Genomic DNA, 14898 nt, shown 5'->3' with positions numbered 1-14898 from the left:
GCTTGTCACCCAGCGCCAGAATGTATTAGATGCGTTAGGGATGCACATTGCTTCACTGGCTGTCAGTAAACTCTGCATTTAAGGAGAAAACACATTGCACTGAATTACGCTCTGCCGTTCGTTCGCAGTTCATTCCCTTGCTGACTGCGCCGTGTGTTTAAAGCCCCCTATGCCATCTTTATAATTGTATTTTTAAATAATCACTGTATGTCTAATAAATCACTGTGTAAATCACTGTGTGAAAAGAAGGCCTCCTTTTGGGCATTGGCCATGTAGAACCTTTAAATCTGTCATCTGCAGTGGCCGTACAGCATTTACTGTGATACGGCCTCTGTAGAAATATCAGGGCATTTATACTACTTGCGCTTCGCAGAGCAGAGCTGTTGGGAAGGAAGTTGTCAAGGAAGTGAGCTTGTGTTTATACAGGACCTCCCACCCCACCTACCATTAACCAACCATTCTCAATGTGGAGCTATACGGAGCCCTCTCCATTGTTGCAAAATTTTGGAGGCGCTCAGTGATGCGGTACAGAGCTCGATTTGGCCTCCGCAAGCCTCCGGAGGCGCTGCAATTGCATCACACAGAGTCTCCAGATCCCAATCCGGAGAAAGCATAAAGGAGCTTTTTGGAAGCAAATTTGAAGATATTTACATACACAGACCTGATTGGCTGATAGGATGTTCTAGAGCCAAACCCCTTACCCAGATGAACAGTCATTGGTCTATTATAATCAGATCACACTGTGATGTGGACAAAAAGTTCCATCCCACCTGACCAGACTGAAATTCCAGGATTTCATTTTCAAACCACTCTTACACAAACACGGTATCATCATTTTCAAAATGTTAGTGTTATTTGAAACTCATTGTGGAAATATATTTTTTTTTAAGCAGTAGAATCGGTTTACACTTGGTTTGCAAATGACTGCCGGCTAAGTATTCTCGGCCGGCAAACTACCGGTGTGTCCATATATTTAATCTAAATAGTCAGGACAGAGTTCATGGTTTGAGATGGTGTGTTTTTTTGTTGCAACTAATCTTGCATACAAATTGTATTACGCAGCCTCCTAGATTATGAAAAGTCAATATTTTGATCGTATCTAGGCCTAAGTGGATCCTGAAATTACTTTCAGAAACGTCCATGTTGGATCAATCTACCCAGAAATGATTAAAACACCTAACCAGTGTATAGGCTAGGCTAAAGAAGAGACATTTCTCGTCAAGCATTTGGCATCAATTCTTACCTCGACATGCTAAGCACTCGAGTCGAGGCAGGCTTGCCTTCCTCCCTTAACCATGCTTTCATATTAATTATATTTCGCGATACTTGGCCTTTTAAGTGGTTGGAATTCAATAAAAGTCAAAGAAAGAACAAACTGTCCAAGGTTGGTTGTTTGTGGTAGTTTGGCCAACATAGCCTACAGTCTGTAAAAGCTTGACAAATACCCTCTGGCTGTCCTTTTGGTCAGAACTTTGAACACCTTTGACATGAAAAGCAGAGTAGAAATGCTTTCAAATTCCCAGGAAAGTCTTAGGATGAAACATGTACTACCTGAAAGCTACGCCCACCTTGCTTGCAGCAATGGGCCGTGGGAGAGATTTCCTCACATGAGCCTTGTAAAACGCTTCACATCTCTAGCGATTTCTCATTAGCTCTGGTAATTGCTGGATTCATCAATGTGGTATGTATGACCAATCAGACTGAATGGAAGTCAGATTGAATGGGTAGATAAAAAGAGCTCCCTTAACGACATTGGACATTGATTTTTGCTTTCCTAGAGATTTGTACTTTCAGTCTGCTTATTCTGGTTAAACGGACCCGCAGAGCACGGCTTGAGTGACTGGCCTTAAATCCTTCCCACATTTGGATTGGGGGGGGGGGGGGGGGGTTCTGTGTCAAAACACTTTGGTCTATGTAGAGCTTTTAAATAAATTAGGCCTACCTGGTTTAACTCCTCGCCGTGATTCCCTTAACTCATGTCTTACATTTTCAGGCACCTGTCTCTTTCTAAGGCGTTGAACCGTTAAACCTTGTCCATTCCCTACAGATGAGACCAGCTCACCTTGAATGGATTTCATGTCAGGGAGATGTCACAGCAGCTCCTGTGGGGTTCCCTTTACGTTAGCTGGAGCGAAACAGGCGGGGATTAGTCTTGTCCAGCTTGCTGCTCAAACTACCAAGGGAGGTGGGGGTGGGGGGTGTAAGTTGAAGCAACCAAGCCTTGCACTTGGCCTGCATTGACAGGGCTAAACACACTTGGCTTAGGGCTCAGAATGCTTAATTACTCTCCATTAGTGTGTGAGCTCTCCAGAGCAACGTGAAATAGGAGCGGTGGGAACCACAGATTCAGGTCATCTGTGAGCTGTATTAATTGTCCCACCTCTTCTTACTCACTGGTGTACTACTGGTGATTGTAGCCTATCCCACAGCATAAGCTTAGCAGCCTCTGGTTTCCTGTTCAGTTTTTTTCTTTATGCTCTTGAGAACTAAAGTTTTTAGTTTTTATCGACTTAGTTTGTTTGATGCACTTATCTGTTCAGCTATGTGAAAAGCGGAGTGCCTTGCGATAGTTGTTGAAATGATTGTAGTCTTTCAGTGTTTTGTATGGGCTGTCTGTTGGCCACTGAATAAGTGGGCTGAATCTGTTTGGTCTCTTGTTGCTTGCCCTCTGGCAATAAAGCCAAACAAGCCGCTTATAAACAATACATTATGTTTCTTTTTCGGAGCTCCACCATGACAAAACAACAGCAACTTGCCCTTTTGTGTTTCCCTCCCAGAGCCTAGCAGGGTGGATCATTTGGGCTGTGGACCTTAGCTCTCTGATAGTGCAGAGATCTATACTGTTTAACAAGCCCTGGATGCATCCAGAGCAGAAAGGAACACTCACTCTACTCATCCTAGCCTGGGTTAACAATTCCCACAGAGGGAGCACAGGTACTCTACCGTCCATATGATAACAGCAGAGAGACATTCAAACTGTAGTTTCATTCCAACTTGTTAGGTGGTTTGCATCATTAAAAGCAGGCGACACTGGATTGATAGAACCACTATTGACGGACTACTATGGTCAGAGTAAATGACCCTTCGTTCCACTCTGGCCTGCTATACTGCAGGGTCAGGATCATGGTGGTGGTGATGGGCTATAGATGTAAAGTCCTAGCATGACTCTGGGGGATTTGGCCTGGTAATGGATTAGACCGTCAGGCAGGAGCAAGCCTCTGGAATACATCTCCCTTCCTGTAATCTCTCCCCACAGGGACAGTCATGTTCAAAACTAACATGATCTCTCTTCAGACACACAGTGGTGGAGCGGGATCCACTGGGTCTGTACTAATTCATTGGGGCGAGAGATTCATTATGTGATGGGTTGTCTGCATTCATTAACCTAACGTAGCAGGCGTAAAATAAACACAGTGGTGGCGTTTCTGGTCACTAAACTACTGTTGGTGGAGGATGCACTTCAACCAATCCTGTAAATGTGGAGGAGGAGTTAAGATGGAGTGTCTCCTTGTTAACGTCCAAAAGCGGAAGTCTCGTCACAGGCTCTTTCCATTTCCCCTGAAAACCAGATGCATCTGGTTGATTCCAAACCGCTGAGGGTGGCATTCATAGTCAGTGGGAGAATCTCAATTGCATACTCCTCAAGCCCTCTCTCCTCGCCTCCTCCTCAAAACCCATTAGAGGAGAAGGTTAGAACGGAGGGTTTTGAGAAGGATGCAAAGAGAGAGATCGTGAGGTGTATGCAATTGAGATTCTCCCACTGACTATGAATTACTTCTGATCTACCCTACTCTACCTTCTGATCTACCCTGCTCTACCTGATCTACCCTGCTCTACCTTCTGATCTACCCTGCTCTTCCAACACATGGCTGAGGAAGAGCGAGTGCTCAGACACACAGAGGTTTTCCAGGCACACAGCAGAGCACATTCAATTTAGTCCATCTCTGGTAGAACATGAACTGCAGGATATTAGACCAGCCAGCCCTGCTGTTATCCCATCAGTATGTGTCTAGAGTAGACCCCTGCTGACAGGTTGGACCAAGTCACTATTATTTGAGTCACAAGCAAGTCTCAAGTAGGGCTGTGGCGGTCATGAAATTTTGTTAGCCAGCGATTGTCAACCAAATAACTGCCGGTCTCAATGTAATTGACCGTTAATTAGCTATGTCTTCCACCCATAGGCTACAAGCTACTGATGCAGACCTTTGGAACATCTACATTTAAAAGATAAATGCATTATTTATTTTAGACAGGTCTAAAGAAACATGATATGAAGAAAATGTTTATTTCAGAAGAACAGAATAGCATACTCTGCATCATCCTTATGTTAGGCCCTGTGCTATGCCATATGGCTGTGAATCACACTAGTTTATTTAGCAGACAAGATTTGCTTAGAATTCTGTGGCATTATGTTTTATTATGTTATAGTATAAAGAATACAATTGAACATGCCTGAATAACATTGAAAGGATATTTTCTCAGATTTCAAAGGAAGTGCGCACATGCGGCTATTCTGTGTTGAGCGGTTGACAAAGAAACTGGTCCTCTATGCTTCATTTAGAGTTACTTATGTAACTTGAGTTGTGGTATAAACGTTGGGCCATATGTTTTGATTTTTAATACATTCTAAGGCTGCATGATGGGACTAATGATGATCTGAAAAAAGTTGCAAGCTGCACACACTTCATCATTCTCTCATTCACAATTTGACAAGCACTTGATAATATTCTCATCAGTCCTCGAATTTCCCGGCGGAATCCCCCTTGTGTGGCCGTAATGCCACCTAAAAAATCCTTGCCTTTTGTGGCCAAAGTTGCCATTGTGCCTTTGGGCTAAATATAATATGCTAATTATAATTCCTTTCTCCCGGCTGCTGTGCTCCAAAGCACTTCTCATTCACATGGCTCTCTTGGATATGCCCGTCACGTGATCGGGTCCCTCTCCCATGCATTTCAGCTAAGAAGTAGGCTACAAGTGAATGAAGACGGACACATCGGGGATGCAACTGCCCATGTTCCTCTTATCGAATTCCGAGGTGCATATTGAAGATGTTAGAACTGTCCACGTTTACTTTTCTTCAGCCAATAAGATGAGTAGGCCTATGTCAATATACTGTCCCCCAAAAGTTGACCTATTCGAGAAATAAATATTCCAAAAATACTCTGGGAAAGTTGTGGAATGTGATAGATCCCAAATTAATACAACCACTCGCATTAATTTTTTTTTTAAAGCAATGAGGCTGATCGTTTGGCTTAAAATGTTGATAAAGTATTTGGGTCATTTTTTTCACATTATAAGCACAGCCTATGTATGCCAGTTAGGCTCTACACCAGTTATGAAGCAGATTAATTTGCTTAATTTTAAGAAGTTATTTGGCCACTTTAGTTGTGATACAAACCTTCAAGTCTCCCACCTCAGCTGTAGATCTCTGCAGTTCATCCAGAGTGATCATGGGCCTCTTGGCTGCATCTCTGATCAGTCTTCTCCTTGTATGAGCTGAAAGTTTAGAGGGACGGCCAGGTCTTGGTAGATTTGCAGTGGTCTGATACTCTTTCCATTTCAATATTATCACTTGCACAGTGCTCCTTGGGATGTTTAAAGCTTGGGAAATATTTTTGTATCCAAATCCGGCTTTAAACTTCTTCACAACAGTATCTCGGACCTGCCTGGTGTGTTCCTTGTTCTTCATGATGCTCTCTGCGCTTTTAACGGACCTCTGAGACTATCACAGTGCAGGTGCATTTATACGGAGACTTGATTACACACAGATGGATTGTATTTATCATCATTAGTCATTTAGGTCAACATTGGATCATTCAGAGATCCTCACTGAACTTCTGGAGAGAGTTTGCTGCACTGAAAGTAAAGGGGCTGAATAATTTTGCACGCCCAATTTTTCAGTTTTTGATTTGTTAAAAAAGTTTGAAATATCCAATAAATGTCGTTCCACTTCATGATTGTGTCACACTTGTTGTTGATTCTTCACAAAAAATACAGTTTTATATCTTTATGTTTGAAGCCTGAAATGTGGCAAAAGGTCGCAAAGTTCAAGGGGGCCGAATACTTTCGCAAGGCACTGTATCAGTTGAGTTTCAAGTCATCAAAAAACACGACCACACGGTTTCATCCACACACCTCTACTTTTACCCTCGCTTTCTGTGCGAGCTCATTTTTCTCTGCAGTTCTGGGAACTTAGTGAAACGGGAGCTACTCTCACTTTGTCTCTATTACTTGGTCACTTTCTGTAGTAGGTCCAGGTTTGGCATGTTAGCCAGCTGCAGGCAGCAACTGCTGCCCAGTTGTGGTATTAATAAAGCCTTCATAATGTAGTGTCCCATGGACCCTGGCAGCAGCCCCACCGAGGGATGGGAGCGTTGGAATGGGATTGGCAAGGACCAGGGTGTACCTTAGGGGCAGGCCAGCAGTCCCGGCACGCAGACACCTGATACACAGAACCGGAAAAGACCGTGGATCGGAAGACTGTCACACCCGCAATTTGGCCGTCAATACACTCCTCTCACCTCCTGGCCAAGGTTCCTTTAGTTTTGGCTGCATTCATTTTGGCTAGTCGACGAAACATAATCTGAAACCTGAGATGGTTACATTTTTACCAGCCAGCCAGTTAGAACATTGATGGATCCTTAGCTCTACTGGGCTTCAGCTTTGGACTCCCATCCTCCACTTAAGCACCAAAGCCCAGAATGACATACTTATTAATAGTGTGGCCAGGTTGGTGGGAGTGCTGGCTCCAGTCCTGGCACTGGCTCTGCACAGCGGGTATGGCCAGGCTTCCAAGGTGTTGCCATCTGGAGGGAGGTGATGGTGATACATTCAGGATGACTTATATCCGCTTGGAAGTAACAGGCCTCTGCCATAACTCTGCTGGATAGTCAACCACCACAGCTCCCTGCTTCACAGTATCTTTGCCTAGTATGCTATGTTTCCTGGTTCTCACATAGTGCCGTAACTAACAGATGGCAAACATGACTAAAGATAGCCTGCTCTCACCTCTCTTAACACATCTCTAAATCCACATACGCGAAAGGATGTATGTCACCTCTCTCCCACTTGTCACTCTCATCAACCTATCACTATCACTGCCTTTTAGAGGCCCTAGCCAGGTCTTTATGATCAAGTGTGTTTTTGCTTGGAATTGATTTTCATACAACAATCAATGAATGAGAGTAGCTTAAGTGCTCTGAACGGCAGTAATGCTTGTCCTCTCATCGCAGGCATTTCCCCCTCCTGCTGTTGAATATCATACTAATGGAATAATGGAGCCCTCTCGCCTCGCTGGACCCTATCGCATGTCATCTAGCCCCCTCACAACAATTCATCCTTTCTGAGAGACAATAATGGAGGTTTAGGATCACTTCTCCTTCTGTGTTGTGAATGGAACAATTTGGGCACAGTTCAATGTTAAGTGATTTGTTATTTGTGAATGGCATTTGTTGACGTGTGTGACTCATTAACCGTTTTTTACAAGTCTGATCAGGTGAAGTCCTTCCTCCTTACATCCCTCAGTGATCATAGCAATATCTCTGCTACATCCCAGGTTCTAAAATATGTGGTTAACTTTATGGATAAAAGGTAACATTGTGCTGCCCGCTTCATTGATCTGTCAAAGGCCTTCAATACGGTTGATCACTCACTGCTAATTCAGAAGCTTTCCTCAATTGACCTAGACCTTCCCGTATTCAACAGTTTTCAAAATGACATGACAGATAGAACTCAATGTGTTATATACTGATGGTGTTAAATCGGGTTTTCTGGACATAACAAAAAGTGTCCCACACTTGTCTATTTGTGGAAAAATCCCCCTGATTTAATTATTTTGTCTTATCCCTATTCACTTATGGCCCTACCTACTAAAAAATGACTTTTAAAATGATTATATAAGCAAATATTATTTATTTGGAACGGCAAGCCAGACAAAATGAAATGGGCCTATTTATATAATCAATATGAATTCTGAGGGCAGAAATGATTCAATATTAAAGCATTGGCCCTCTCACTAAAGGCTTTATTCATACAAAAACTAGACTTAAATCCGAACGGATTCTCTAGCAGATTAGTAAGAATGGCCCCGTGTTTGATACTGTATATACAGTGCATTCGGGAAGTACTCGGACCCCTTGACTTTTTCTACATTTTGTTACGTTACTATTTTCCTTCATCAGTCTTCACACACTACCCCATAATGACAAAGCAAAAACTGTTTTTTATTTTGCAAATGTATAAAAATAAAACCTAATAAACCGAATGTACGTAAGTATTCAAACCCTTTGCTATGAGCCTCCAAATTGAGCTCAGGTGCATCCTGTTTCCATTGATCATCCTTGAGATGTTTCTACAACTTCATTGGAGTCCACCTGTGGTAAATTATATGATTGGACATGATTTGGAAAGGCACACACCTGTCTATATAAGATCCAACAGTTGACATGGCTTGGTTTTTGTTCTGACATGCAATGAGGTTGAAGGAAATGTCCGTAGTGCTCCGAGACAGGATTGTGTCAAGGCACAGATCTGTGGAATGGTACCAAACAATTTCTGCAGCAAGAACACAGTGGCCTCCATCATTCTTAAATGGGGGAAGTTTGTAACCACTCAGAATCTTCCTAGAGCTGGCCGCCTAACCAAACTGAGCAATCAGGAGAAAGGCCTTGGACCAAGAACCCGATAGTCACTCTGACAGAGCTCCAGAGTTCCACTGTGGAGATGGAAGAACCTTCCAGAAGGACAACCATCTCTGCAGCACTCCACCAATCAGGCCTTTATGGAAGCCACTCCCCAGTAAAAAGGCACATGACAGCCAGCCTGGAGTTTGCCAAAAGAACTCAGACCATGAGAAACAATAGTTTTTATAGTAATAGTTTTTTTTTTGTAAACATTTGTAAAAACCTGTTTTGCCTTGTCATTATGGAGTATTGTATGGAGATTTATGAGGGGGGAAAAATAATTGAATACATTTTAGACTGAGGCTGTAATGTAACAAAATGTGGAAAAAGTCAAGGGGTCTGAATAGTTTCTGAATGCACTGTATATACAGTACCAGTCAAAAGTTTGTACACCTACTCATTCAAGGGTTTTTCTTTATTTGTACTATTTTCTATGACAGCTTTGCACACTCTTGGCATTTCTCTCAAGTTTCACCTGGAATACTTTTCCAACAGTCTTGAAGGAGATTCCACATATACTGAGCACTTGTTGGCTTGTTTGTCCTTCACTCTACAGTCCAACTCATCCCAAGCATTGTCTCTATGGCAATTCAGAAAACTGATTGCGGACCTTATTACTGATGAATGTCTTTGTGATTTATGACAGTGTTTTCCTTTCTGCTTGCATTTGGTATTTATATTTTGATGTCTGTGTTTTCTGTCATTTCTGTAATTCAGGGCTCATCTGTAAAAGATACCTTGGTCTCAGTATGACTCCGTGATTCAAAATAATAATACAAAAAATGTACTTCTCAAAGTATTGTCATACAAGACTTGCTCTCCTTTGCCTTTCAGTATTTTCTTTTTATATTTACCCCCAATTGTCTCCCCAATTTCGATCTTGTCTCGTTGCTGCACCTCCCCAACGGCCTCGGGAGAAGCGAAGGTGGAGTCATGCGTCCTCCGAAACATGACACGCCTAACCGCGCTCCTTAACACCAGCCAGCTTAACCTGGAAAAGCCGCACCAATGCTGTAGGAGGAAACACTATTCAACTGGTGACCGGGGTCAGCCTGCAGGCACCCGGCCCGCTCAAGGAGTGGATAGAGCGTGATGAGTCAAGTTGGGCTATTGGACAAATTCAGATGCTTCGTTCCGTTTGCTTTCGTCTTTAACAAATGTTTTGCAACGTAATCGGAGTAATGAATACTCCTGAGGCGAGAGAGGTGTCAGGCGTAAAAAAAACTGTGGTGCGCATGTGTCTTGTTATGCTGTCTTGCATGCAAATTCCCCAGAGTAGCCTCAAGTTTACCTCTTCCTCTCTGGTTTTATTTAAATTACACAACTTTCCCCAGGCCTTTTATAGCCAATCGTCTAGTTAGGCTATAAGATGAAAAATAACGTTTTTAGATAAGAGGTGATGAGTCTCCGTATCTAATATCTACTCTCTGCTTTGAAATTGAGCTTGGTGTGGAGGATAATTCTACCCAGTTCCGACCCAACACTTTTTCCTGTCCTGTGAACATACGCCGCTGTTTCTAGTGATGGTCATGTGTTTGGCTTGGTGCAGCCTGCTCTGAATACTACAGTATACTGAAGATTTGTATGAGTCTGACTCTGGTCCTTTCTCTCTCGTGTTCTACCCTAGCTGTCCGTTCCTGTCGATGCAGATCACCCCAGCCATCCCAGTGATAGGGGGGGTGCTTTTTGTCTTTGTGCTGGGGACTCTCTTCAGGACCAGCTTCAGTGACCCAGGGGTCCTGCCCCGAGCAACGCCTGATGAAGCTGCTGACCTGGAGAGACAGATCGGTAAGGAGACCTCTCTCTATTCGCTCTTTGTCACATTTCCTCTTTCTCCCTTCTTCTTAATCCTCCCTCCCACACGTCTCACACGCCCTCCTCCTTTTCCTCCCTCCCTCCTTCTTTCATGTTCCCTCCTCTGTACATCCACCCCTCCCTCTCACCTTGACCTCCACCTGCTAGGCCAAGACCAGTGGTCTTGTTGTCTGACTGATGCCTCTCCCTCAGGGGTAGCTGTGTTCCATTTTGCCCCTGGCAGGTCACATACAGTGCATCCGGAAACTATTTAGACTTTTGACTTTTTCCACATTTTGTTACGTTACAGCCTTATTCTAAAATCGATTAAATAAAGGTTTTTCCTCATCAATCTACAAACAATACCCCATACTGAAAAAGCGACAACAGGTTTACATTTTTTTTGTTGCAAATGTATTACAAATAAAAAACAAATACCTTATTTACATGATGTTCAGACTCTTCGCTGTGAGACTCGAAATTGAGCTCAGGTGCATCCTGTTTCCATTGATCATCCTTGATGTTTTTACAGCTTGATTAGCTGTAGAATTCAATTGATTGGACATGATTTGGAAAGGCACACACCTGTCTATATAAGGTCCCACAGTTGACAGTGCATGTCAGAGCAACAACCCAGCCGTGAGGTTGAAGGAATTATCCGTAGAGCTCCGAGACAGGATTGTGTCGAGGCACAGGTCTGGGGAAGTATACCAAAAAATGTCTGCAGCATTGAAGGTCCCCAAGAACACAGTGGCCTCCATCATTCTTAAATGGAAGAAGTTTGGAACCACCAAGACGGCCAAACTGAGCAATCGGGGGAGAAGGGCCTTGGTCAGGGAGGTAACCAAGAACCTGAAGGTCACTCTGACAGAGCTCCAGCGTTTCCTCTGTGGAGTTGGGAGATCCTTCCAGAAGGACAACCATCTCTGCAGCACTCTACTAATCAGGCCTTTATGGTAGAGGGTTGAGGTTAGGGCTCTCTGCAGGCCAGAAGCCGCCACTCAGTAAAAGGCACATGATAGCCCGCTTGGAGTTTGCCAAAAGGCACCTAGAAACTCTGACCATGGAAAAACTAGATTCTCTGGTCTGATGAAACCAAGATTTAGCGCTTTGGCCTGAATGCCAAGCGTCACGTCTGAAGGAAACCTTGCACCATCCATACGGTGAAGCATGGTGGTGGCAGCATCATGCTGTGGAGATGTTTTTCAGCGTCGGGGACTGGGAGACTATTCAGGATCGAGGGAAAGATGCACCGGCTTTGAACAACAACACTCCTCATTTGGGCAAATTATAAAATGATTGTTTTTAGAGAATAAACAAACTGAAGGCTGTGGGACCTTGTGAGCCCATCACATCTTCAAAACTACATCTCCCATTTCCCATGATCCTACAGCACAGTCCCTCTATCAGCTCTGTAGTTCATCCCAGGATCACCTACCATGCCCATGTCTGTCATTGGCAGCGTCCAAACAAAAACTGCCTCTTGCCCAGATCCAAGGGTGTAACTGTAGTGGTGAGCCAAGCAGTGATTCGCTGCTGTCTACATCGACAGATCTTTCTATTTATCTGTTCTTAATATAAACCTCTGAATCCAGCTATCCCACAATGGTGATTTTAGGACCATGTTAGGGCTCACTACCCTTCCACCCCCAAGCACAGACTGAGCACCCCTCCAGTTTATGAAATCTCCGGTTCTGATTGATGCTGCCCATACATTAACCTGGCTAGAATACTGACTAGAGGTCCTTTGTCAGAAATGCCAGATTTAACCCACTGAGAGAAAGGTCACTGGCTTTTCCCATAGTGAGGAGAGAGAGTTAAATGTCATGTGGATTGCATACTCTGACTGTCAGATTCTTTCTCTCTCTCACTCCCTTATTCCCTCCACTCCTTCCACCTCTCCCTCATTCCCGCTCTCGCTCTGGTTCCCACTGTTGCCCAATACTCCAGTCATGCTGTGGCTGGATGACATGCAGACACATTAAAGCAGATCTGAGTAGGCATCTTACTCTGCTTCAGACTCACTCTTTTTGTTTTATCTCTGCCTTCACCTTTATAGTCCTTGACCCCCCCTCGCTCATCTTCCTCTCTGTGACTTATCTCACATGAATCTTTCTGGGCTCTTTCACCATCTCTACCATCTCCCTTTCCATCTCTCTCTGTCACGCGCACGCACACACACACTCGCACACCCACGCCAGGGCTCATTCCTCACGTTTACAGGCTGTATTTCTTGGGCTGGGTGTGTAAGTGGCTGGCCGCTCCCGTCCGTCCTCAGCCTAGACAGCCATGCTCTTTTCCAGCAGCGCAACCTTATGACTTGACACACACAAGCGCACGAACACACACACACACACACTGGCTGCACGTCTCTGAGAAGACAACGCCTCGTCTTCAGAGGGGGCTCTCATTAGTGGAGCTGAAGCTCTCCCTCTCGCTGTGCTTCACAGCGTTAGGAGACGTGAGTATGCGGTGTTGTCATAGCATTGGTATGTTATGTATTCTCTCTTTCACTGGATGAATGCGTATTCTACAGCCCGCTCTGCTACTGGTGTTAGGTGCTTCCTTTACGACGCACGCTGTTATTACAAAGCCTTTTTTACTGTCAGTGTTTTACAGGGTTGTAACTGTGCAGACAGACGAGAGACTCTCTGGCAACTCGGCTCATGTCATCAACTCCCTCCCTGCCTGGGTTGATATTGTGGGAAAATACCAAAGTCTGGCAGTCAGTCTGTAAAAAGGCTCATACAGACAACTCAGATTGATGTGTGTTTTTATTTGTACAAGCCTAGTAGTGTTGATTTTTGAAATATACTACCTGGCCTATGATGGACAACGATAAAACACAGTATCTCACCTATCCGATGTATGTGACAATAAAATACAATAAAAGTCACGGTTTAGTTGTCAGTTTGAATCCATTTTCCTGGTAGTGTTGCTGAAGGTAACGTGCAGTGGGTTCCAAGGACCAGAGCTGGTGTTGCTGTGAGAGAATGCCTAAATATAGGCATATTAACTCATGGGACTGGTTCCTGGAGAGAGAGGGCGAGGCAGATAGAGAATCTCCCTGCTTCAGCGGCCTTCACAGTGTGAGGGAAGCATGGGATTTAGATAGTTTCTGCCTGCTGTGGTCAGTCGCATTTTGCAGAAAGAAACACTGTCAGAGTGTATTAGTGGTCCTTAAAATGAGACCTACTGATGCTTGGCGTGACATGACGTGCACCCTGTCCAATTTGTCTCTGGCCTAAGTGCTTGTTATGTTGCCTAGCTTGTAGTGTTATGACAGTGTGGTGTGAGCTCTCCCTAACTCCTTGGAACGATGACACCGTCAGTCAGTCAGGCTAAGTTAGAATAGATCACAGAGTGAAGTAATGTTTGACCTCAACTTGAACTGGTTCTTCCTTAATTCCCAGCAGCCTTCTGAATAATTCATGCTCTTGTCTTCCATTCAAAGTGGTAAAGGGCCTCAGTTCACCTCTGGTATTGATCTGTTGTGAAACTACAGACAGAATGGGACGGAACAAGGTGCCTATTCATCGGTGCCCTATGTCTGGGATACACTGTGTGTCCTGTAACAGGAAGTGCAGTGTTGTGTCCTGTGTTGTTGTAGATGTTTGCTGGATGGACACATCTGTCTATCGTTAGGGGAACCACAGAGGGGAACTGTGGTTTGCTGAGAGGAGCAACTTTCTCACTCCCACTTTCACTCACTCACTCACTCTTTCTCTCCTGCAATAACTCTCCACCTCACCTACTCTCCATCTCACTCCCATCTCCATTGGGCTCAGTGGCTAAAGCCTGCTGTGTAAATCAATGGGCCCCTGTCCTGACTCCTGTCCTGTCCCTGCTACACTACATTACCAAAACTATGTAAACACCTGCTTGTCGAACATCTCATTCCAAAATCAGGGGCATTAATATGGAGTTGGTCCCCCCCTTTTCTGCTATAACAGCCTCCACTCTCCTGGGAAGGCTTTCCACTAGATGTTGGAACATTGCTGCTGGGACTTGCTTCCATTCAGCCACGAGCGTTAGTGAGGTCGGCACTGATGTTGGGCGATTAGGCCTGGCTCGTAGTCAGCGTTACAATTCATCCCAAAGGTGTTCGATGGGGTTGAGGTCAGGGCTCTGTGCAGGCCAGTCATGTTCTTCCACATTGATCTATACAAACCATTTCTGAATGGACCTCGCTTTGTGCACTTGGGCATTGTCATGCTGAAACAGGAAAGGGCCTTCCACAAACTTTAGCCACAAAGTTGGAAGCACAGAATCGTCTAGAATGTCATTGTATGCTGTAGCGTTAAGATTTCCCTTCACTGGAACTAAGGGGTCTAGCCGTAACCATGAAAAATAGCCCCAGACCATTATTCCTCCTCCACCAAACTTTACAGTTGGCACTATGCATTCGGGAATGTAGCGTTCC

At 44.3% G+C, this 14898-nt stretch overlaps 1 protein-coding gene across 6 annotated transcripts in view; it reads left to right on the top strand.

The window, feature by feature from the left end:
* The window catches only part of LOC110505399 (palmitoyltransferase ZDHHC14), a 95920-nt gene that overhangs the window by 35330 nt on the left and 45692 nt on the right, over nt 1-14898 (top strand). For 4 of the 6 annotated variants that reach the window (XM_021584595.3, XM_090220663.1, XM_021584594.3 and 1 more), the window contains one exon: nt 10309-10469. In XM_021584595.3, the coding sequence (XP_021440270.3) occupies nt 10309-10469 (161 nt within the window). Of the gene's footprint in view, nt 1-10308; nt 10470-12701; nt 12937-14898 lie in introns of those variants that run through there. The other 2 variants (XM_090220664.1, XM_090220665.1) reach the window with 2 other exon arrangements.

This window comes from Oncorhynchus mykiss, chromosome 25 (assembly GCF_057628025.1).
Source record: "Oncorhynchus mykiss isolate SJ-2025 chromosome 25, ASM5762802v1, whole genome shotgun sequence".
Lineage (NCBI taxonomy): Eukaryota > Metazoa > Chordata > Actinopteri > Salmoniformes > Salmonidae > Oncorhynchus > Oncorhynchus mykiss.
This window is presented reverse-complemented; position numbering and strand designations above follow the sequence as displayed.